The 22,518-nt window shown below is 36.4% G+C and overlaps 1 protein-coding gene across 1 annotated transcript in view; it reads right to left on the bottom strand.

Annotated features, from left to right (window-relative positions):
* Positions 1-812: 812 nt before the first annotated feature.
* Positions 813-22,518, bottom strand: part of Bet1 (Bet1 golgi vesicular membrane trafficking protein) — a 45,864-nt gene continuing 24,158 nt past the window's right edge. The window contains exon 5 of the mRNA XM_087204716.1: positions 813-15,014. Coding sequence (XP_087060842.1) covers positions 14,989-15,014 — 26 coding nt within the window. The 3' untranslated portion in view covers positions 813-14,988. The remainder of the gene's footprint in view (positions 15,015-22,518) is intronic.

The following is a 22,518-nucleotide window of genomic DNA, read 5'->3' as shown; positions in this document are numbered from 1 at the left end:
CTCTATATTTTTAAAAAATCGGTATCTTCTCTAGTGTTAATAATCATGCCTTTCACCAGTTCCCACTGGGCTACGAGGGTGCATCCCCAGCCATGCATAAGGGCTTTCAGCATGCTCCCTGCACCAGCTACCAAGGAGGAGTCTTGGCGCTGGAACCCATGGGAGACCTGAACCCATGGGAGGCCTCCTCCCAAACTACTACACACCACCGCTGCCACCGCCACAGCCACAGCAGCAGCCCTTGACCCTCCCACCAGTCTTCCTCTTCCGGCTCCACCTTCTCCCGCTGGCCCCAACTTTCTCACTGAACATCAAGCCTGAGAGCAATGACAGCCAGAATTCAGAGGTGCCTGGCGAGGCCCGCCTATCCTCATCTCAGGAACAGTCTCACTAAGCCGACCGCCCTCCAGGCCGGTGGTGGGTGTCAGGGATGGCGGCAGTGATTTTCTCTTCTGTGTTTCATGTTGTGCAAGGAGGAAGGATATTGAGAGGTAGAAGGTGGGAGCTAACTCTCATTTGGAGTTGAAGGGAAGAAGGGTGGTTTCTGAGGTCTCCAACCCTGGGTCATAGGGCTGTAGAGACTGTGGGGGAGGACATGGCAAGAGGAGGCCAGGGCTCTGAGAAGTGGGGCTGGTGAAGCTCACATTGGAAATGAATTTAACCATCCTGAGTGCCATTCAACAGAGTCACTCAGGGTCAGCCTTTGACCTCCTCAGCTGCCACTCAGGACAGAAGGTACCATTTATTTTAGCCTTCTGAGGTACCACAGCTATCAGGTGCAGCAGCCCACCCTGGGGTGTTGACAGTGGGTCCTGCAGTGTCCTGCCTTTGCCTGGCTGTGCCCCTCACCCCTTTGCTGGAAGACGACCTGACCACTGAAGTCACTTCACTCCCCTCCACCAAATTCAAGCTACGATAGGCCTCGTTTTTTGGTTTAAAAATCTGTTCAAGTTTCATTATTTGATATTTTTATATTTGGGGACACTGATGCAGTTTTCTGAGAATAGAATGGTGCAGGTGAATGGGCTGTGACATCAGGAGTTTCTTCCTGGCGGACAGTTGATTGTTGAAATAAAATAAGCAGCAGAAAAAAAATCATGCCTTTCATTATGGTGACCATCTCTGTTGTTATCTGAGAAATTATTTCTGACTTGATTTTTTTCCAGAGCCTCTTTCATCAGTTTTGTTATTTTCTATATTACCAGTTCAGGGAGTCCAGGTAGTTGACTTTTGAATTGTTCCACCTCATTGCCCTCTGGATTTGCCTTTGATGAGCTGGAAATTTGTTTTTGTATCTTTTAGGTGTCTTCTCATTTCTATTTTTGTTGTTGTTGATGTTTTTAGTTTAATTCAGAGGTTGATGACTGTAGATTGTTTATTGCGAGTATACTTTTTTAAATTACTTTTATTGGTACATTTTAGGTACACATTATAATGACATTCATCATTGGAAATTTGCACCTTTACATGATCTGTCTTGGTTCTTATTTTTCCCCATTCCCCTGCCCTCCCATTAACCCCTCCATTCTTGCCTATTTACACAGACTTTATTTCCATTTTTTCATTTTCTCATATTAATTCCATTCCCTTCTTTCTTTTCTCCTACCATCCCACTTCCCCTTCCCATTTAGTGCTTTTCTTCTTATTTCACATTATCTGTTATAACTTTTAGTCCTTATTAACACTTTCAGTTTCTCACACCAGAGAAACTATTCAGTATTTATATATGTGTGTCCTATTTATTTCACTTAAGAATATCACCTCAATGTTCATCCATTTAGCTATAAATATCTCTAAGCTCTCATTTTTAATGGCTGAGTAGTACTCCATTTTATTAAAACCCCCACATTTTCTTTATCCACTCTCCAGTTGATGGCCAATTGGGCTGCTTCCATGTTTTAGCTATTACAAACTGTGCTTCTATGAACATAGGTGCATGTATATCCCTGTGGTGTGATTCATTTAATTCTTTGGGGAAGATATCCAGCAGCAGAATATCTAGGTCAAATGGGACATTCAGTCCTGGTTCTTTGAGGTACCTACATATTGAATTCCACAGTGGTTGCACCAATCTAACCTCTCACCAGCAGTGGAGTAGGGCTCCTCTTTCCTCATAGCCCCACCAGTATTTGTTATTGATTTCATGATAGCAGCCATTCTTTCTGGAGTGAGGTGGAATTTTAGCATTGTTTTCATGTGCATCTCATGAATGACCGCTGATATTGAACACTTTTTCATATCTTTATTTGATATTTCTACTTCTTTGGCTAGGAAATGTGTGTTCATTTCAGATGTGCATTTTGGATTGGGTCTTTAAATTTGGGAGGTCTGATTTTTTTAAGTTTTCTATAGATTCTAGATAGTATACCTTTGTCTGAGGAAAAGCAGGAGAAGCATTTTTCCCACATTGTGGTTGTCTCATCATACTATTGGTGGTTTTTCTTGCCATGCAGATGCTTTCTAATAAGAAGAGATCCCACTTGTTGATTGATTGTGCTAGTTCACGGGCAACTGAGGTTTTCTTCATAAAATCTTTTCCTACAAAAATGTCCTACCTAACTTATGTTCCAGCCAGTTCAGCACTTCTGTTTCAATATTTAGATCTGTAATCAATTTCAATTTTAGTTTAGTGCATGGTGAGAGATATAGGTCTAGTTTTAATGTTTAGCAAGTTGAAGCCCAATTTTTCCAGCATCAATTATTAAAGAGGCTATCTTTCTTCCAGTGAGGGTATTTGGCTCCTTGGTCAAAGATGAGATGGCTGAGTGTGTCTAGAGTTGTTTCTGCATCTTCTAATCTGTTCCACTGGTCTTCAGGTCTGTTTCTTTGCCAGCACCATTCCACTTTTTTCACAGTAGCTTTGTAGTATAGTTTCAAGTTGGGGATTGTGATACCCCTTGCCATGTCTCTATTGCCTAGAATTGCTTATGCTATTCTATGTCTCTTCTTGTTCCAAATGAATTTTTGGATTGTTTTTTCCAGGTCTGTGAAGTATGCTGCTGGGATTTCAATTGGAATTAGATTGAATCTATATAGCAGTTGTGGAAGTATGCCCATTTTCAGTATGTTGATCCTTCCTACCCAGGAGCAGGGGATGTCTGTCCATTTTCTGATATCATCTTCAATCTCTCTTTTCAGAGTGCCATAGTTTTCAGAGAAGAGGTCTTTGATTTCCTTCATTAGGATGATTCCTAGGTATTTCAATTTTTTTGGATGCTATTGTGAAAGGAATTGATTGCCTTATTTCTCTCTCAGTGAGTTGTTTTTTGTGTACAGAAAAGCTATTGATTTTTGTGTGTTGAACTTGTATCCAACTATGTTACCGAATTTGGTTATTAAGTCTGGAAGACTTTTGGTGGCATTCTTAGGGTCTTTTATATAGAGTATCATGTCATCTGCAAATAATGACAATTTGACTTCTTTGTTTCTTTTCTTTATTCCTTTTATTTATTTCTCTTGTCTAATTGCTATGGCTAATGTTTTCAGAACTATATTGAACAGAAGTGGTGATAGTGGACATCCTTGTCTGGTTCCTGATTTTTAGTGTGAAGAATTTCAGTTTTTGACCATTTATTGTGATATTGGCTGTTGGTTTTTCTTAGATGGCTTTTATAAGGTTGAGATAAAGACTATGTATTCCAATATTCTCTAGGGTTTTTATCATGCATGTTTGTTGGATTTTGTAAAATAATTTTTTGGCATCTCTTGAGATAATCATATGTTTTTGTCCTTGGCTCTATTGATATAATGTCTTACATTAATTGATTTGCATATGTTGAAGCATCCCTACATCCCTGGGATGAATCCCACTTGGTCAGGGTGTATGATCTTCTTGATAATCTTCTGCATTCTATTTGCCAGTATCTTATGAAGGATTTTTACATCTATGTTCATTAGTGAGATTGGTCCATAGTTCTTTTTTTCGGTTGGGTCTTTCTCTGCTTCGGGGATCAAGGTGATGCTTGCTTCCAGGAATGAATTTAGGAGTATTGCTTCCCTTTCAATTTCATTGAAGAGCTTAAAGAGTAGTTACTCTCTAAATGTCTTGTAGAATTCAATAGTGAAGCCATCAGTACCTGGTCTTTTCTTAGTTGGTAAGTTTTTAATTACATTTTCAATTTCATTTATTGATATTGGGTTGTTTAGAATTTTTAGGTCATCATTGAACCTTGGTTATTCATACATATCTAGGAATCTGACCATTTCTTCTATATTTTCCATCTTATTGGCATATAGGTTCTCAAACTAGGTATTGATGATCCTCTGGATTTTTGCTGGGTCCATTTGTTATCTCTTCTTTTTCCTTCCTAATTGCATGGATTTGCACCTTTTCTTTCCCTTTTCTGGTAAGGTTGGCTAAGGGTTTGTTAATTTTGTTTATTCTTTTGAAGAACTCTTTGCTTCATTGATTTTTGTGTATGTTTTCTTAGTCTCCATTGCATTGATTTCTGCTCTGATTTTTATAACTTCTTCCCTTGTGTGAGCTTTGGGTTTATTGTTCTCTTCTTTTTCTAGAAGCTTAAGGTTGAGCATCAGGTTGTGTAATTGAGCTCTCTCTGTTTTCCTAATATGAGTATTCACTGCTATGAATTTCCCTCATAAGACTGCTTTCATTGTGTCCCATAGATTCAGGTATGTTGTATTGTCATTGTCACTTAATTGAAGGACCTGTCTGATTTCTTCTTTAATATCCTCTGTGACTCACTGGTTATTCAGAAGTGTGTTGTTCAATTTCCACATGTTTATGAAATTCTTGCAGTTTCTTTTGCTGTTGATCTCCAATTTCATTGCACTATGGTCTGATAATATACAGAGAATAAAGTCAATTCCTTTGCACTTACTTATACATGTTCTATGAGGGAGTATGTGGTCTATTTTGGAGAACAATCCATGAGCAGCTGAAAAGAATGTGTACTCTGATTTTTGGGGGTGGAACACTCTGTAAACATCTGTTAAGTTCATTTGTTCAAGAATTTGATTGAGTTCTAGTATTTCATTGCTTATTTTGTGTACTTGATCTATCTCTCTGTGACAGTGGGGTTTTGAGGTCCCCCACTACTATTGTGTTAGTGCTAATGTGATTTTTCATGTCTGTTAGTATTTGTTTTATATAGTTGGTGCACTAGTGTTTAGTGCATATATATTTATGATTCTCATCTCTTCCTCTTGGATTGTTCCCTTTACAAGGATGTACTATCCTTCTTTGTCTCTCTTAATCAGTGTTGGTTTAAAATCCACTTGATCTGTAAAAAGGATAGCTACTCCTGATTCTTTTCAGGTTCCTTTCACATGGAGTATTGTTTTCCACCCTTTAACTTTCAGTCTATGACTTTCTTTTTGAATTAAGTGTGTTTCTTGCATGCAGTGTATTGTTGGATACCATTCTTCTTGACCCATTCTGCCAGTCTATTTCTTTTGATTGAATTGAGACTGTTAACATTGATTGTTATAACTGATATGTAGTGAATTATCATTGTCATGACTTTTTCTTTTTGTTGAATTCTCCCCCTTTGCATTTAATTTATTGTCATGCTGGATGGATTCATTCTGCATGGCTTCCTGGTTTTGTGATCCTCATCATCTTTTCCTAGGATATTGTTTAAAAGTTTTTGGAGTGCTGGTTTGGTATTCCTGAAGTTCCTAAAGTGCTCTTTGTCATGAAAGTATCTTCTTTCTCCATCAATTTTGAAAGAGAGTTTTGCAGGGTACATCAATCTAGGTTGGAGGCTGTTTTCCTTTAGGGCTTGGAATACATCACTCCAAGCTCTTCTTGCCTTGAGGCTTTGCATTGAGAAGTCTGCTGTGATTTGGATGGGCTTTCCTTTGTATGTGATTTCTTTTCTTTCACTGCTTGTAGGATTTTGTTCTTCTGTTGTGTTTCTGAAATCTTACCTATTATATGCCTATGTATAGGGTTTTTTAAATTAAGACTATTTGGTGTCCTATATGCCTCACTTATCTGTATATCATGTTCTTTCCCCTGCCTGGGAAGTTTTCTGCCATCACTTCTGTGAATAGGTTTTTTATGTTGTCTGCACTCTCTCCTGGTTTCTTCATTGACTCCAATCAGTCTTATGTTATTCTTCTTTGCATCATCCAGCAGATGCTTGATTGATTTCTCATGGTCCCTTACTATTTTCAAGAAATTTTTCTTTTCCTTGTCACTAATTGCATTCTTATCCTCTATATCTGAAATTTTGTCCTCACATTGTCTCATTCTGCTGCATAGATTTTCAATGGAGTTTTTAATCTTCTGCAAATCGTTTGCATCTGTTTTTTGGGTTCCATTTGTTTCCTACAGTGGGATTCCATCATGTTCCTCAGCTCCTCTATTTTTTTAATCTGTGTCCTCTCTAGATTTATTAATCATGTCTTGCACTATGGGCACAATCTCTGCTGTTTTTTGAGAAATTATTTCTGATTTCATTTTTTCCAGATCCTCTTTTGTTGCCAGTTCAGGGAGTCCATGTGGTTGAGTATCAGAGTGTTCCATCTCGTTTCCCTTTTGGGTTGCTTTAGGTGATCTGGCAGTCTTGTTTTGAGTCTTGTTTATGTGTCTTCTCATTTCACCTCTGGTTGGGGGGCATGTGAGGCTGGTGCCTTCTAGGCTCACCTCCTCAGCAATATGGGGGGGCTGCTCCTTGGCACTGGTGCAGTGGTATGGCAGCCCAAAAGGCTCCACTTTGGCACTGGGGGTGGTGGTATGGTGGCCTAGAAGGCTCATGTTCTCAGCACTGGGTGAATATTTCAAGTATTCTTATTGCTAATATTTAGAGCCCTTATGGAATGACTAATTCTCTGGGGTACCTTCCAGGTTTTGCTGGCTTTGGGGTTTTGAATCTGCAATGACTCTTAGGAAATCTCAGATTTGGTATACCAGAAAGTACAACTCATTAGGATAATTATGTCACCTTGGCTAAAGTAATACAAAAACCTTTGACAATAGCATCAACCAGCTTAGAAAATGACAAAGTGTGGTAACTATTAGTTTGCCACCTTTAACTGCATGAACTAGGTTTGTGGTTATATATCAAAATCTAGAACCAATCAAAAATTTGTTTGCAGTAAATAAGTACAGCAAATTTACCCTCTGGGAAGAAGTGTTAGAAGGAGTTGGTGGGGAATGTAGAGAAATATAAGGAGGAAAGGTTAGAAGAAAGGCTAGAGGACACAGGAAGATCCTGAAAACCTTGGAAAATTGGTGAAGACAGGAGGAAAAGTGAGATGGAAGGAATAAAAAGAATAGAACAAACTAACAGGAACAGGAAAACTACAAAAACTGTTCATGTTACTATAAAAATAAGAATAATCAAGAAAAACTAAAACAGGACAAAAACAGGAACAAGAAAGGAGAGAAATGAAGAAGAAGAAGGAGGAGGAGGATAGGGAGGAGGAGAGAAAAAAAGTGTTCTCTTCAAGGCATGTCTCTGTTGTCATTGATAGACATGGGCAGCATACAGATCTAAGTTGATTAATTGTAATGAAATTCAGGCTAGTTTCTGGCAGTGAGACTGGAATTGAGTTCCCTGACCTTTTGTGGGTTTGAATTCTGCACAGTTCCACTGCAGGTTTGACCCACCCTTCCTCCACAGAGAGGCTGGGCTCCAGTAGGAGGTGCTGACCCCAACAACTTACCAACTGCTGCAGTCTGCTGCATCTTTGTCTTTATTGCAATGACTTTCTTCACTCTCCTGGTGGGCTTCAATTCTCAGCAACAAGCCTTGGAGAGGCTCTCTCTCTGATTCTCATCACTGCATCATTCCTGAGCTCAGAATGATGGCCTTTCTGCCTTTTAACACTGTCTGTCTCCAGGCACCTCTGCCACATATGGTGTGGATTCTGATGCCTGGTTCTGCTCTGACTTCTTGCAGGCAACACCTGCTCCCACTCTGACAAACACATTTCCAAATGGTGAATGCTAGTCAGCTCCATTAAATTCTTTATGCCGCATTTACTTATGACTACAAATTTTACATATAATTTTAAATAATTTCTGAAAAGCTTGTTAGAATTCATACAGCTTTTTAAAAGAGAACAATTGGGATATAGAAAACATTATTTTTATTGATTGCACAATGTTTTATCTTCAAAATTGCCATAAAATGGCCTCTTTTCTGCAGGCTTAGTGGAAACTGAGCACTTAGTATGTGGAACATTGATAATTCTGGAAGAAAATTAGAAAGCACAAAAGTTTGGTTTGTATTTACAACTAGTCATGTAAGGCAACTGGAAATGCCAGGCTTTTCACTGTGAAATTCATGACAATTGGCAAAGTTTAGGTCACCTGGTTTTTACAATAGTGTATTTGAACCTATCTTTGGGCATGACCAGCAAAGTATAAATTATTTTAAGAAATAAGTAAACTACAAACCTATATCATTAAACAGCTTTTAACATTTCAAATTAAAGGATTACTATGATTTTAATACACTTAAATTATTTGTACCTTCATTTATCTTAAAATTATTCACCAGAAAATTTTCATGTAATAAGTTTTAATGTAAGTGCAACATGTGTGAGAAAGTGAAAAGCAAGAAAAGAAAGCCCACCATAAAAACAGAAAGAATATTAAATTTTAGTCACTTACATTTTTATACTCTTTGATCTAAATAATACTCATTTCTGGGTCAAAGTAAGTATTTGAAAGGCAAGCAGACAGTATAAAAATATATGCTAAGTGATTTGTTTTTTAATGAAATATACAAGTGTTTTATTTAACACATTAGTTTTTCTGTTTTTCTAGTAGTTGAATGATGCCTGTTTTCAGGAATTTATTGAAGAGATAATTAAAAATTATGCCGTCATTAATAGCATAACAGTTCATTTACACCAAGATACATCATGTACAGGTAAAAACACCCAATGATAAATGTAAATGAATTGTATACCTAAAATGTACCAATAAAAGAACTAAAAAAAAAAAAGAGTTCATTTACTACTTGGAGGCACAACATTGTAGTCATTTAGTTGAAAACCAAATTTTTTTGCTAATTTAAAATTCTTACAGTTCTGCCTTTTATAAAGCTGATGAGATATGGGTAAACATTGAATTCCCTGTTTATAGGGTAAAAAATAGATAAAATTTAAGCACAAGTGGTATAATAATTGAGAAAAGCTGTTTACTATTTCTCTGTATCCATCAAAATTCACATTTCAAAACATAAAGGATTGATCAGTATCTCTGACCCAAGTCTAAATTGATCAGCTATGTAGGGCATTCAATTCCAGAAAGACCAGATTAAAAAAAAAACAAACAAAACATTTTTCCCCATTTCTTTTTCTAAGGAACCAGATTTAAATCCTGCTTATACTAAGAAGTCTCCATTTGACTCAGTCCATCAGCAATATGAGACTCAGCCTACAAAATATATGGTAGTTTGTCACTTACCAGAAAGTTCCACTGGCACATAAATTAAGAAGGCACTCAGGTAAGGGGATAGGACATATCACTGCTGTTAGAAATTAGGCATATCTAATCAGTTTGTCATGTCCACATTTTGCTACCATTGATGATACACTTAGTGCTGTTTTTCACATCCATTAAGTATCTACTGCAAAAGGAAATCAGAGGAAGTAGAAGCTTTATTTTTCAGCTTTCAGAATAGACAATCCATTCTCATTCATGAAAGGCAAGTGATAAATATTAGCAAATTAGAAACTGAGCTCTTTACATCTACCATGGATTTTCAGTGCTTAAAGCTTCCAGTCTATCCATGAGATTATCAAATTTTGAATTGCAAATGAAGCACTAATTCAAATGTATTATTTCATAAATTCAAAGACTGGTAAAGCATATCTTGGTAGGTAAAATCAAAAGATGACTGAAGGCTAATTAAATCAAGAGGGTGCAAATAGCTAGAGTAACAAAATCAACCAGGTTTTTCTGGTTTGGCTACCATACTTTCTCATTATTTACTGTGTAACAATTGGTTTTATTAGTACATGTTTTCAGTATATGCATTTTACCATCATTTTGGGGAATGGGTACATGTACATAATACAACTTGCTTCCTTTTTAAAAATCCCCATCCCCTCCCCTAGCATTTTTTTTTTTTTGTACTGGGGATCAAACTCAGGACCTTGCACTTGTGAGGCAGGTGTGGCATCACTGAGCTAAATCCCTGGCCCTCCCCTAGCCTTCCTTCTACTCTAATTCCTCTTTCCCCATTTTTATGCTTGTCAGTATTGTTAATCTCAGCTCATTTATGGTATATGTTTACATTCATTAAGGTTATTAGATTACTGTACATGGCTTATCTTTATTCTACTTACTTCTCCTTTCTCTTCCCCTCATCCCTTGCCCTTCTTCTCTTGGACACCTTCCCATTTGCAGGAGATCCACCCCCATGTCTCCTTCTCTGCATCCTCTATCGATCTCTTTGATTGTACTTTGCCTTACTCAAATGAGAGGTTCTATATAGTATTTAACCCTGTGTACCCAGTTTATTTCACTCAAAATTATATTTTCCAGGTGCATCCATTTTCCTACAAGTGTCTAAAATTTGTCTTTCTTTATAGCCGAGTAGTATTCCATTACATATAGATACCACACTTTTTTTCTACAATCATCTCTTGACAGGTATACAGAGAGTTCCCAGAATTTAGCTATTATGAATTGTCTTGCTATAAACATTGGTATGTATGTATCACTGTAGAATGATGTCTATAACACTTTGGGGAAAATTCATATAAGGGGGATACGTGGGTCATATGGAATTTCTAATTTTAGTTCTTTGAGAAATCTCCACGCTGATTTCCATAATGGTTGTGCTAGTTTACATTCCCACTAACAATGTAGGAGGATTCCTTTTTCACTATAGCCTTCCAAGTATTTTCTTTTCCTTAATGATTGCCATTCTTTCTGGAATAAGATGAAATCTTAGCATAGTTTTTTTTTTCTTTTTTAGCTCTTTTATTGGTACATTTTAGGTATACAATTTGTTTACACTTATCATTGGGTGTTTGTACCTGTACATGATATATCTTGGTTCTTATTTTTTTTTCCCCATTACCTGTGGACCCTTCACCCTCTCCACCCTTCCCTATTTACATAGATTTCATTTCCATTTTTTTTTCTTTTCTCATAGTTTTTCCTTTCCCTCTTTTCCTTTCCCCTTCCCCTCCCTTCACTCCTTTGTCTTTGGACCTTTTTTCCTATTTCAAATTATCAATTTTTCATTTTAATCATTTTAACCCTTGTTTACACTATCAGTTTCTCACACTAGTGAAACTATTCAGTATTTACACGTGTGTCCTATTTATTTTACTTAAGAGTATGGCCTCGATATGCATCCACTTAGCTATAAATGACTCTAGTTTTTCACTCTTTATGGCTGAGTAGTACTCCATTTTATAATAAAACACATTTTCTTTATCCAATTTCCAGTTGATGGGCACTTGGGCTGCTTCCAAGCTTTAGCTATTACAAACTGTGGCACTATGAACATGGGTGCACATATAACGCTGTGGTATGATTCTCTTAATTCTTTTGGGAAGATACCCAGCAGGGGAATAGCTGGGTCAAATGGGACCTCTAGTCCTAGTTCTTATTTCTGCAGATATCTGGGATATTATTTCTGCTTTGAATTTTTCTACAGCCTCATTCATCTGTTTTGTTACTTCCTGTGCTATCAGTTCAGGGTATCCAGGTGGTTGATTATGGGACTTTTCCATCTCATTTCCCCCAGGATTTACCCTCGGTGTGGTGGAAGTCTGAGTTTGTGCCTTGCTTAAATGTCTTCTCATTTTTGTTTTTGGTACTGTCCTTGGTTTAACTCTTGGGTTGATAGTTTGAAATTGCTTATTGAAGGTATCTTTATTGCTTGTAATTAGAACCCTTATGGAATGATTGCTTCTCAGGGGTGTCTCCCAGATATAGCTGGTCTTGAAGTTTTGAGTCCCTAATGACTCTAAGGCTATCTCATTTTCCTTATACTAAGAAGGTTCATTGACTAGATCAGTAACAACACCTTAGCCCAAGTGATACAATCAGCAACACCATTGCATCAAGTACATCTTTGAAAATGACATTTTGTGGTAGTTATTAATCTATCACCTTTAGCTCTGTGAATTAAATCAAGATCAAGGACCAACCCGACATATAATGAATAAACTCTTCAATATAACAACTTCACCCTTTGGGATGGGGAGTTAGAAGGGGTTGGGGAGGGAGGGACAGATGGGAAGAAGGATAGGGGAAGGTTAGCAGTGTGGCCAGAGGACACAGGTGAGAACAAAAAAGAGAATAATAGGAAAATAAAGAAGAACTCTGACTGAGGACCAAAACAGGGACAAAAAGGGAAGATGAACAATGTGGGAGAGCAAGAGTGAGTGTAAGAGAGAGAGAATGGAAAGAGAAAAGAAAGAAAAGAAAAGAAAAAAAGGGAGGGGAAAACAAATATTTGCAAAGAGTAGGGGAAAAAATAAAGATAAGAGGAGCAAAAGAAAAGAAAAGAGAAAAAAACGAAAGTAATAAAACTAATTTTGGGAATAAAAAATAACCATGAAGATGAAGGGCCTCTTTCAGGGTATGTCTCTGCTGTCACAATAGACAACGTGGGATGCAGTGTGCAGATATAAGTCAATGAGTCTCATCAAGCTAGCTGCAGACCCATGAGATTCAGGCAGATTTCTGGCTGCAAGTCCCAAGTTGAGCTCCCTATCCTCCTGTAGGGTTGAACTCTGCAGAGTTGTATTACAGGTTCCAGCTGCCCTTCCCCTGAAGATAGTCCCGGTCCTAATGGGAGGTGAAGATGACTCCAACTTACCCAGTACAGTGGTCTGGTGGTCCGGTGTCCTCTGTATCTTTGTAGTGTGCAACCAGGTGGCTGTCCAGAGGAGTGGGGGGCGGGGGGGCAATGTCCAGTGGATTGCTGCCAGGGCTGCAGGCTGATTCGGTGCGTTCTGCGTGACTCGACTCGCAATGTTGCTATGGCGTCTGCAGACCTGCCTGTCTGCAGCAGGCTGATTCGGTGCCTTCTGTGTGACTCGCAACGTTGCTACGGCCCATAGTTTTAATTTGGATTTCTCTAAAGGTCAGTGATGTTGAACATTTTTAAAAAATATATTTGTTGCCCATTTGTATTACTTCCTCTGTGGAGTATCTGTTCTTTTCACTTCCCCATTTCTTCACTTGGTCTTTTATTTTAGGTGGTCTACTTTTTTTTAGTTCTTTATTATTCTAGATATTAGAACTCTGTCTGAGGAGTAGTTGGCAATTTTTCCCCATTCTGTGGGCTGTCTGTTCACTCTACTAATTGATTCCCATGGTGTACAGAAGCTTTTCAATTTGATGTAATTCCATTTATTGATTCTTGGTGTTATTTCTTGAGCAATTGCAGTTCTGTTTAGAAAATACTTTCCCACACCTATGGCTTCAAGTGCTTTACCTATTTAATCTTTCTGTAGATTCAATGTTTCTGTTTTAATGTTTAGACCCTTGATCCATTTTGATTTTAATTTAGTACATGGTAGGAGATATGGGTCCAGTTTCAATCTTCTGCAGACAAATAACCAGTTTTCCCAGTACCATTTGTTGAGTAGGTTATCTTTTCTCCAATGTATGATTTTGGCCCCTTTGTCAAAGGCCAAATAGCTGGATGTGTCTGGGGATGTTTATGTATCCTCTATTCTGTTCTGTTGATCCCAGAAGCTGTTTTTGTTCCAATACCATGACACTTGTATCACTGTTACTTTGTAGTATAGCTTGAAGTCTGGTATTATAATGCCTCCTGCTTTGCTCTTATTGACCAAAATTGCTTTTACTATTCAGGCTCTTTTCTGCTTCCTTATGACTTTTAGGATTGTTTTCTCTAGATCCAAAAAGCATGTCCTTGGTATTTTGATTGGGACTGCACTGAAACTGTTTAACAGTTTTGGGAATATGGCCATTTTAACAATATCCTGCCTATCCAGGAGTAGAGGACATTTTTCCATTTTCTAATGTTGTCTTCAATCTCCTTTTTTCAGAGTACTGTATTTTTCTTTATAAAGACCTTTCACTTCCTTGGTTAGGTTAATTCCTAAGTATTCCATTTGTCAAGCTCATTTCATTTGTCAAGCTTCTGTGAATAGTATTTTCTTGTATGGGTTTTTTTTTCAGTACCATGTATCAAACTCATGACCTTGCACTTGCAAGGCAGGTGTGGTGCCACTGAGTTAAATCCCTGGCTGACAAGTATTGTTTTCATAATTTCTTTCTCCTCGAGTTCATTATTGGTGTGCACAAGTGCTAATGATTCTTGTGTGCAGGTCTTATATCCTGCTACATGGCTGAAGTTGTTAATTCTATGTTTTTTGGTGGAGTATCATGGTATCTGTAAATAATGATAATTTGAATTCTTATATATATATATCCCTTTCGTTTCTTTCTCTTACCTGATTTCTGGCTAGTGTTTCAAGTACTATGTTGAATAGAAGTGGTGATAATTGTCATTCTTGTCTTGTTCCTGATTTTAAGAGGGATTCTTTTAGTTTTTCCCCATTTAATATGATATTGGCTGTTAGTTTGTCTTAAATAGCTCTTATCAAATTCAGGTGTGGTCCTTCTCTGCCTATTTTCTTCAGGTTTTTCTTTTTTTGTCATGAAGGGATGTTGGATGTATGATCTTTTTGATGATGTGCTACATTCTATTCACTAATATCTTGCTGAGGATTTTTGCATCTATTTTCATTAAGGAGATTGGCCTGCAGTTTTCTTTTTTAGTTAGGTCTGTATCTGGTTTTGGAACCTGGGTGATACCAGCTTCCATAAGTGAGTCTGGGAGCACTCCATCCTTTTCAATTTCTTTGAAGAGCTTGAGGAGTGCAGGTGATATAACATCCTTAAAGGTTCTGTAGAATTCAGCAGTGAATCCATCAGGTCCTGGAAATTTTAGTTGGTAGATTTTTTTATTACCATGTTGATTTCATTGCTTATTATTGGGTTGTTCAGCATATTTGTGTCTTCTTGCTTTAGCTTCAGTAATTTGTATGAGTCTAAGAATGTGTTCACATCTTCAAAATTTGCCAATTTGCTGCAATATAATTTTTAAAAGTAGTTACTATCACCTCAATTTTGACAATTTTGGCTGTTATGATTTCACATTTTTTATTTGTAATTTTATTTATATCTTTTCTCTCTTTCTCTTGGTAAGTAAGTGAAGGATAATCAATTTTGTTTGTTCTTTCAAAGAATCAGCTTTTTGATTTGTTGGTTTTTAAAATATTTTTTGTTTCAATTTCATTGATTTCTGCTCTATTCTTTATAATTTCCCTCCTTAACTTTGATTTGGGCCTGGATTGTTAATATTTCTCAAGTATCTTAAGATTTTGCATAAGGATATTTATTAGAGCTTGCTCTGTTTTCCTAATGTGAGCACTGATTGCACTGATTCATTAGGACTGCATTTGTAGTCTCCTAGAGGTTTTGTTGAGTTGTACCAGCACTGTCATTAACTTCCAGAATTTTTAAAATGTCTTTTTTTATTTCTCCTGTGATCCATGGTTTAGGACTGTGTCGTTAATTTCCCAGGTGCTTCCACCTTTTCTGTGATTTCTTCTGTCATTGCTTTGTATTTTATTTGCACAATGCTCTGATAGTATACATGTGGTAATTTCATTTCTTTTATATTTACTTAAGCAGGCTTTGTGGACTAGTATGTGATCTGTTTTGGGAAAAGTACCATGTGCTGCAGAAAAGAATGTATACTCTGTAGTAGTGTGGTGGAATACTCTATAGATATCTATTAACTCCATATGTTCAAGGGGGTGGTTCAGTTCTGATATTTCTTTATCAATTTTTTGTTTAGTTGAGCTGTCTCTTTATGAAGGTAGGGTGTTAAGATCTCTCACTATGATTGTGTTGGCATTTATTTGATCTTTTATGTTTGGCATTATTTGTTTTATGAAGATACAGGTTCCAGTATTTGTTGCATAAATATGTATTAGCATTATCTCTTCTTTTGTATTGTTCCCTTAAGTAAAATGTAGCAACCTTCTTTGTCTCTTCTACTCAGTTTTAGCTTGAAGTTTACCCTAAGATTAAAACTGCTACCTCTGCTTGTTTTGGGGTCCTAGTAAATGAAATATTGTTTTCCATCCTTTAATTTTTGTTCTATGAACATCTTTTCTATTAGATGATTTTCTTGAATACAAAAGACTGTTAGATTCTGTTTTTGATTTAGTCCACCAATCTGTGTCTTTTAATTGAGGAAACAAAGCCATAAATGTTGAGAAATATTACTGAGATACAGCACTGCTTTCATTGCTCAGTATAAGACTTTCTAGAATCTTCACAGACTGAAGGAAGGTTATAAAAGGAGGAAGGAGAATCAAGAACAGAAGCATGTTCCTAGCTTTCTGGAATTAAAGGAATGGTTGGGGGAAGCACCAGAGACAGTGTGGGGGAAGGAAGAGGTATGGACCTGGGGGAGTGGGCAGTAAGACTATCTTGTTAGGACTTGGGTCTGATTTTAAAGTTCTGAATTTTGAAATTATGGAGTGGAGATATCTCCTATTCATATCTTTTGAAAATCCAAACTAATTAAACCTGCTGATTTATATTTAATTTTACAAAGCCAGCAGCCAACTGAGTTTGGTGAGAAAATGTACTAGAAAATGTATTAAAGAAATCTGTTTAACTTCACATCTGATGTTTCTCTTCATCCTATGAAGAAATATAATATTAATACATGACTCAGTTTTCCAGGGAATAATATTTATTCATTTCCAAAGTCATGCCTAAATTTTTTGGAAAACTTTTCCCTTTTTCAATTTGTGTAATTCTCTACAGTGCTCTGATTTGAATTTCTATCAGAAATTTACAAAGACAGTCTGGGAACTTTTTGTAGCCTATTATACTAATAGGTATGTAGCAGGAATGATCACAAAGAAAAAGAATGATGAGTTGATCAGCACTATGCTTTGTCATTCTAACTAGGGCATTTAAAAAAAAACTCATTACATTTATCATTTTTGTCACAAAAAAGAAAGTGGCCTTCTCAAATAGGAGGGATATCTTATCCCAAATAAGAAATTATAATTAATGTTCATTTCTCTTGGCAGAATGTCATTTTAACAATAGTAAAAGACAACATAATTGGTCACTAATATTTCTCAAATGTACTGGGTTAAATAATTTCTTAAATATTAATTTTCACTCAGAGCCTCAAAATGTGATCATATTTTGAAATACTCTCTCTGGAGGGTGAGATCACAGTGAATTACAAAGGGTCCTAATACAATGACTGATTTCCTTAGAAAAAGGAGAAATTTGATGAGTGATACCATAGGAAAATGCTCCAGGAAGACAAGAAGAGATTAAGTGAGTTGCAAGAGATTCCCCACAAGCAAATGAACACCAAAGATTTTGGGCAACTACCACAAACTAAAAGGAGACAAGAAAAGATCTTCCTGATGTGCCTTTAGAAAGAGCCTGGCCCCATCAACACCTTGATTTTTGAGATCTGACTTCCAGAATTGTGTGAGTATATAGTTCTGCTGTTTTAAACAACTGTTTTGCAGTTATTTTTTATGTGTCCCTAGGAAACTGATACATTGTCCATGGTACCATTCCATGGGTTAGGTAGGAGTGACAGATTTCATCCAAGGTGCACAACTAGAGTTCTCTGCAGAGCAAAATACAGGACTCTGGCTGTCACATTCTCATCCACATCAACTGAAATCTATGCATGGAAATTTATGGATTTCTTTGTTTCTTTACTTTTTTTTCCCCTTTTGCAAAATATAGTTGACAGATTAGAGAACTGAATTGAGTAAATGATAAAAATAGTTTAATAGGGGAAAAAACCTGAAATGAAGCTGAAATTAATGAAAATATTTGTAATCATCAGCTTTACTGTTGCTGGGACAAAGTATCTACCTCAAAGGAGGAGAGGCTCATTTTGGCTCATATTTTCAGAGGTTTTAGTCCATAGCTGGCTTGAAGGCAGAAACATGGACATGAAAGCTGTGATTTGGAGTCCAATTTCTGTTTCCTCAGAAGTTCAATATACAAAGATGAGCCACCAGTGCTATAATTTTTGAAAGACAAGAGTTAAACTTGACATGGCATAAAAGAATAATTCATAGAGAAATTTCCACAAAATTTAAAGTGAAGTGGTGTTACAATTAGAATTGGGAAAAATATTGGGCTGGGGATTTAGCTCAGTGATTCCAGCATCTGCCTCACAAGCACAAGGTCCCAAGTTCAATCTCCGGTACCAAAAAAAAAAAAGAATTTGGGAAAAAATAACATGACACCTAACAACCTTTTTTATAACTAATAGGAAAAGGCAATGACAGATCAAAAATAATCACCAAACTATTGATAATGCCTTAATCACCGAGTTAATGCTAAATAGTGAAGCTCCATGGTTCTTTCCTTTATACATTGCTGGGACCAATTCTGATACTCAGATGCTGATTTTTAAAACAGGACTAACTTTTTATCTGATAAAGGTGATTATCTGATGGATATAGACAATGTTTTATCTTACCTTCCCACCGTTTCCTTAGTCTAAGCTCAATGATGCCAAAGCTGAAGAAGCTTTGTACTTATAAGAAATGTACATACTGTTTTCTTCAACCAGAAGTAATAAAAATAACTTTTCTTATTGAAATATGGACAGGTGTTGAGAGTATTAAGCACAATTTAAACAAACAAGTAAAATTATCCTCTGTCCTGGAAATATAGCAAGAGATTCTGTCTTATGTATCCATTTCATGTCTACTTTCCTGGCTATATTATGAGTCTCTTTAGGGCAGGGACAGACATAAAAATATTCAATCATTATTACTTACATTATTACTCAACAGTATCTGGCATTGAGTAGAAAGTCAATAAACTGAGTGGATAAATAAATGAACAAAGTAAGGGGCAGCTGAACCCAAATCACCAAATTGTGGAACACTAGATGCTGAGATAATAAATTGCTTATGACTGACAAATGGAAATTGTCATGGAATTACATGAAAATACTATCTTATTCTTAGTTTCTTTTTGCTACAAAGCCATACATTGAGATTTATAATGAGATTTATAATTACACAATTATCTATATAGAGTTATGTTTTCCACCAGCCTGCTCTGATCACAGAGTATTTATTAACCTTCTGCCAATAGTCTATAAAGAAACACATATGTAATCCTACCTTTGGCAGGTAATGATATAGTTGGGGAAAGATATGTTTACATTCTTAATTACAACTAAGCAATAAAACATGTGTGTATTGATATGAGATTAAGTTGGGATATTTTATTTCATATCCATTCCAGACTCAGTTTATGTCACACCAGAGCCAGTCAGCATTGCCCATCTACTCTCTCCACAAGCCTTCGCCACTTCCTTTATTTCCCATCTGGAAGGCTGACATTGCCTGCTGGTCCTGTGGCTGCCACTTCCCAACATCCACACAAGCCAGTGTCTATCAGCACTATTGACCTCACCAGCCAGATGAGCCCAGCGAAGCTGTCACTTCTCCAGGACTGCTTGATAACGTGCCTGGAGTCATGGTGGCTTTCATGGGCCCTGAGAGGACCTCACTCAATGAAAGTCAAGGAAATACCTCATAAATTGTCTTCCTTTCTCCATGAACTCTAGGAACTGTCCTTTTGGATAAATTATTTGGGACCCAGTAACATATTACTTTTCTTGCAAAGAAGGCTGTGAACAGCTCAGAAGTACACTCCCTGGAGGTTTAGCTATTCTTCTTAGCCTTACTTTTCTTTTTCCCTTCAAATTTACTTCCCAATGAACTTTTGAATCAAATTTTATTTTCCAGGAAACCTGAACAAAAGCAGTGCTTGAAAGATTTTACTTGGATAACATGGTTACCATTTTTGCTACTTAAAAGAGTTCATAGATGATTTATTTTTGAGGTAGTGGCAATAACTTTTGACCCTAGAAGTTCCTCATAATATTGAACAATAAAAAACAACTGAGTGACAGAGCATCCCAGTTTGTCCAGGACCAAGGGAATTCCCAGGCCTGGGACTTTCATTCTAAAGCTAATGTCCTGGGAAAAACAGAGGAGTTGATCACTCTGGAAAATAATTTTGAGATATTTACAAAAACAGCTCTACCTCCAACAGACACCACATAGGAATGATTGGTGGAATATCACAAATATAAAACCAAATTGTATATAGGAAGATATGGAAGAAAGAGAAATCTCCAGATGGCAAAAATTAAAGAAACTATCTAAAATAGAGAGACAAAGAATGGAAAACTGAAAAGATATTAAGATATGTAAGATAAGAGTTCCAAGATCTATCTATCTATCTATCTATCTATCTATCTATCTATCTATCTGTATGGAAATATATATATATGGAAAATGAAGCAAAGTTTGAAGAGATAATAGATGACAGTATTTCAAAATTGAAGAAATAACAAAAGTTTTCATTGATACACTATTTTAACACATAACTAGTTTAAAAAGGAAAAGAGCCACAGCTATGTATGGCATATTGAAAGTGAAACATCAAAGTTAAAGAGAAAAAATTTTAAAGTATTTTTAGTAAGAAATTAAATGTAGAAGGGAAAACATGACATAAAAGCAATTTAAAGGAAAGAAAAATGTCAAATTTATCTGGGCATTTCCTTGCAAATGAAGTCATTCCTTGAATAATTCTTAGGGCATACAGATGATGAAAAATAGGCAAAATAGCTTGTTAAATAAAACAACCCCAATTTATGAAACTCATAATGGTGATTAAAGTTATGCCAGCAACTTCAAATGCATGCTAAGGAAAAATGGGAATTGGTGTTAGAGAGGAAATGACCTTAAGTTTTTACTGTACTCTCTCTTGCCTGGTAGTATGGTGCTAGTATAACCTAATGTGCAAAGCTTGGTACCCAGTGATTCCAATAGATAGCATGCTTCAGAACACTGATAATCATAGTTGGAACATAAAATCTGGGAAAACACATAGAAAGATGGTAGATTTCAGGGAAGCTGGTTCACTCACTTGCAACATCAGATTATGCACCAGTTTCACTGATGTATAGACATCTCTCAATTATCTCTTGTTTTATTGATATCAGTCATTCTAACAGTATGTGGTGATATATCATTGTGACTTTGATTTGCATTTCCCTGATTATTAGTGATGTTGAGCATTTCTTCATACTTGTTAGCCATTTGTACATATTCTTTGGAGAACTATTTAGTTTTTTGTCCGTTTTAAAGTTGGGTTATTACTATTATTATTATTTAATATTTAGTTGTAGGGATTCCTTACATGTTCTAGATGTTAAATTCTTAGTTTGAAAATATCGTCTCTCATTACCAAAGTTGTCTTTTTACTTTATTGACTCTGTTTTTTCCTTTGCTGTGCAGAAGCTTTTTTATTATTCATTAAGTTTATTGGTATATTATAGGTATACAATATGATGACATTCATCATTGGGAATTTGCACCTTTACATGATATGTCTTGGTTCTTATTTTCCCCCTTATGCTGCCCTCCATTCAACTACTCCACCTCTCCCTATTTACAAAGACTTTGTTTCCATTTTTCCATTTTCTCATATTTTTTCTTTTCTCTTCTTTCCTTTCCCCTACCTCTCCCACTTCCCCTTCTCCTTTAGACCTTTTCTTCCTATTTCACATTATCAGTTATACATTTTGATCCTTATTTACACTTTTATTTTCTCACACCAGAGAAACTATTCAGTATTTACGCATGTGTATCCAGTTTATTTCACTCAGGAGTATGACCTCAATGTGCAACCATTTAGTTATAAATGTCTCAAGGTTCTCATTCTTTGTGGTTGAGTAATACTCCATTTTATAAAAATAAAACATATCTTGTCTATCCAATCAACAGTTCATGGACAATTGGGCTGTTTCCAAGCTTTAGCTATTACACATTGTGCTGCTATAAACACAGGTACAAATATATCACTGTGGTATGATTCTTTTAATTCTTTGGGGAAGATACCCAGTAGAGGAATAGCTGAGTCAAATGGGACCTCTAATCCTAGGTTATGAGATATCTCCATATTGATTTCCACAGTGGTTGCACCAGTCTGTACTCCCACCAACAATGGAAAAGGTTTCCTTTTTCCCCACACCTCTGCCTGCCTTTGCTATTGGTTGATTTCATGATAGCAGCCACTCTTGCTGGAGTGAGGTGAAATCTCAGCATTGTTTTAATTTACATCTCTCAAATGACCAGTGATGTTGAACATTTTTTTGTATGTTTATTTATTTCTAATTCTTTGTCTGAGAAATGTCTGTTCATTTCAGATGCCCATATTTGGATTGGGTCTTTAAAATTGGGAGGTCTGATTTTTTTAAGTTCTTTATAGATTGTAGATATAAGACCTTTGTGTGAGCAATAGCAGGTGAAAATTTTTTCCCACATTGTGGGTTGTCTCTTCACATTGTTGGTGGTTTCTCTTACTGTGCAGATCCTTTTTAATAAGAGATCCCTCTTGTTGATTGTTTGTGCTAGTTCATGGGCAACTGAAGTTTTGTTTATAAAATCTTTTCCTACACCAATGTCTTCAAGAGTTGTACCTAACCTCTGTTC

This window comes from Heterocephalus glaber, unplaced genomic scaffold, assembly GCF_053883595.1.
Source record: "Heterocephalus glaber isolate CG9 unplaced genomic scaffold, H.glaber_assembly_v1.0 deba00000546, whole genome shotgun sequence".
NCBI classification, from domain to species: domain Eukaryota; kingdom Metazoa; phylum Chordata; class Mammalia; order Rodentia; family Bathyergidae; genus Heterocephalus; species Heterocephalus glaber.
The sequence above is the reverse complement of the archived record's forward strand: the minus strand, read 5'-3'. Positions and strand labels throughout refer to the sequence as shown.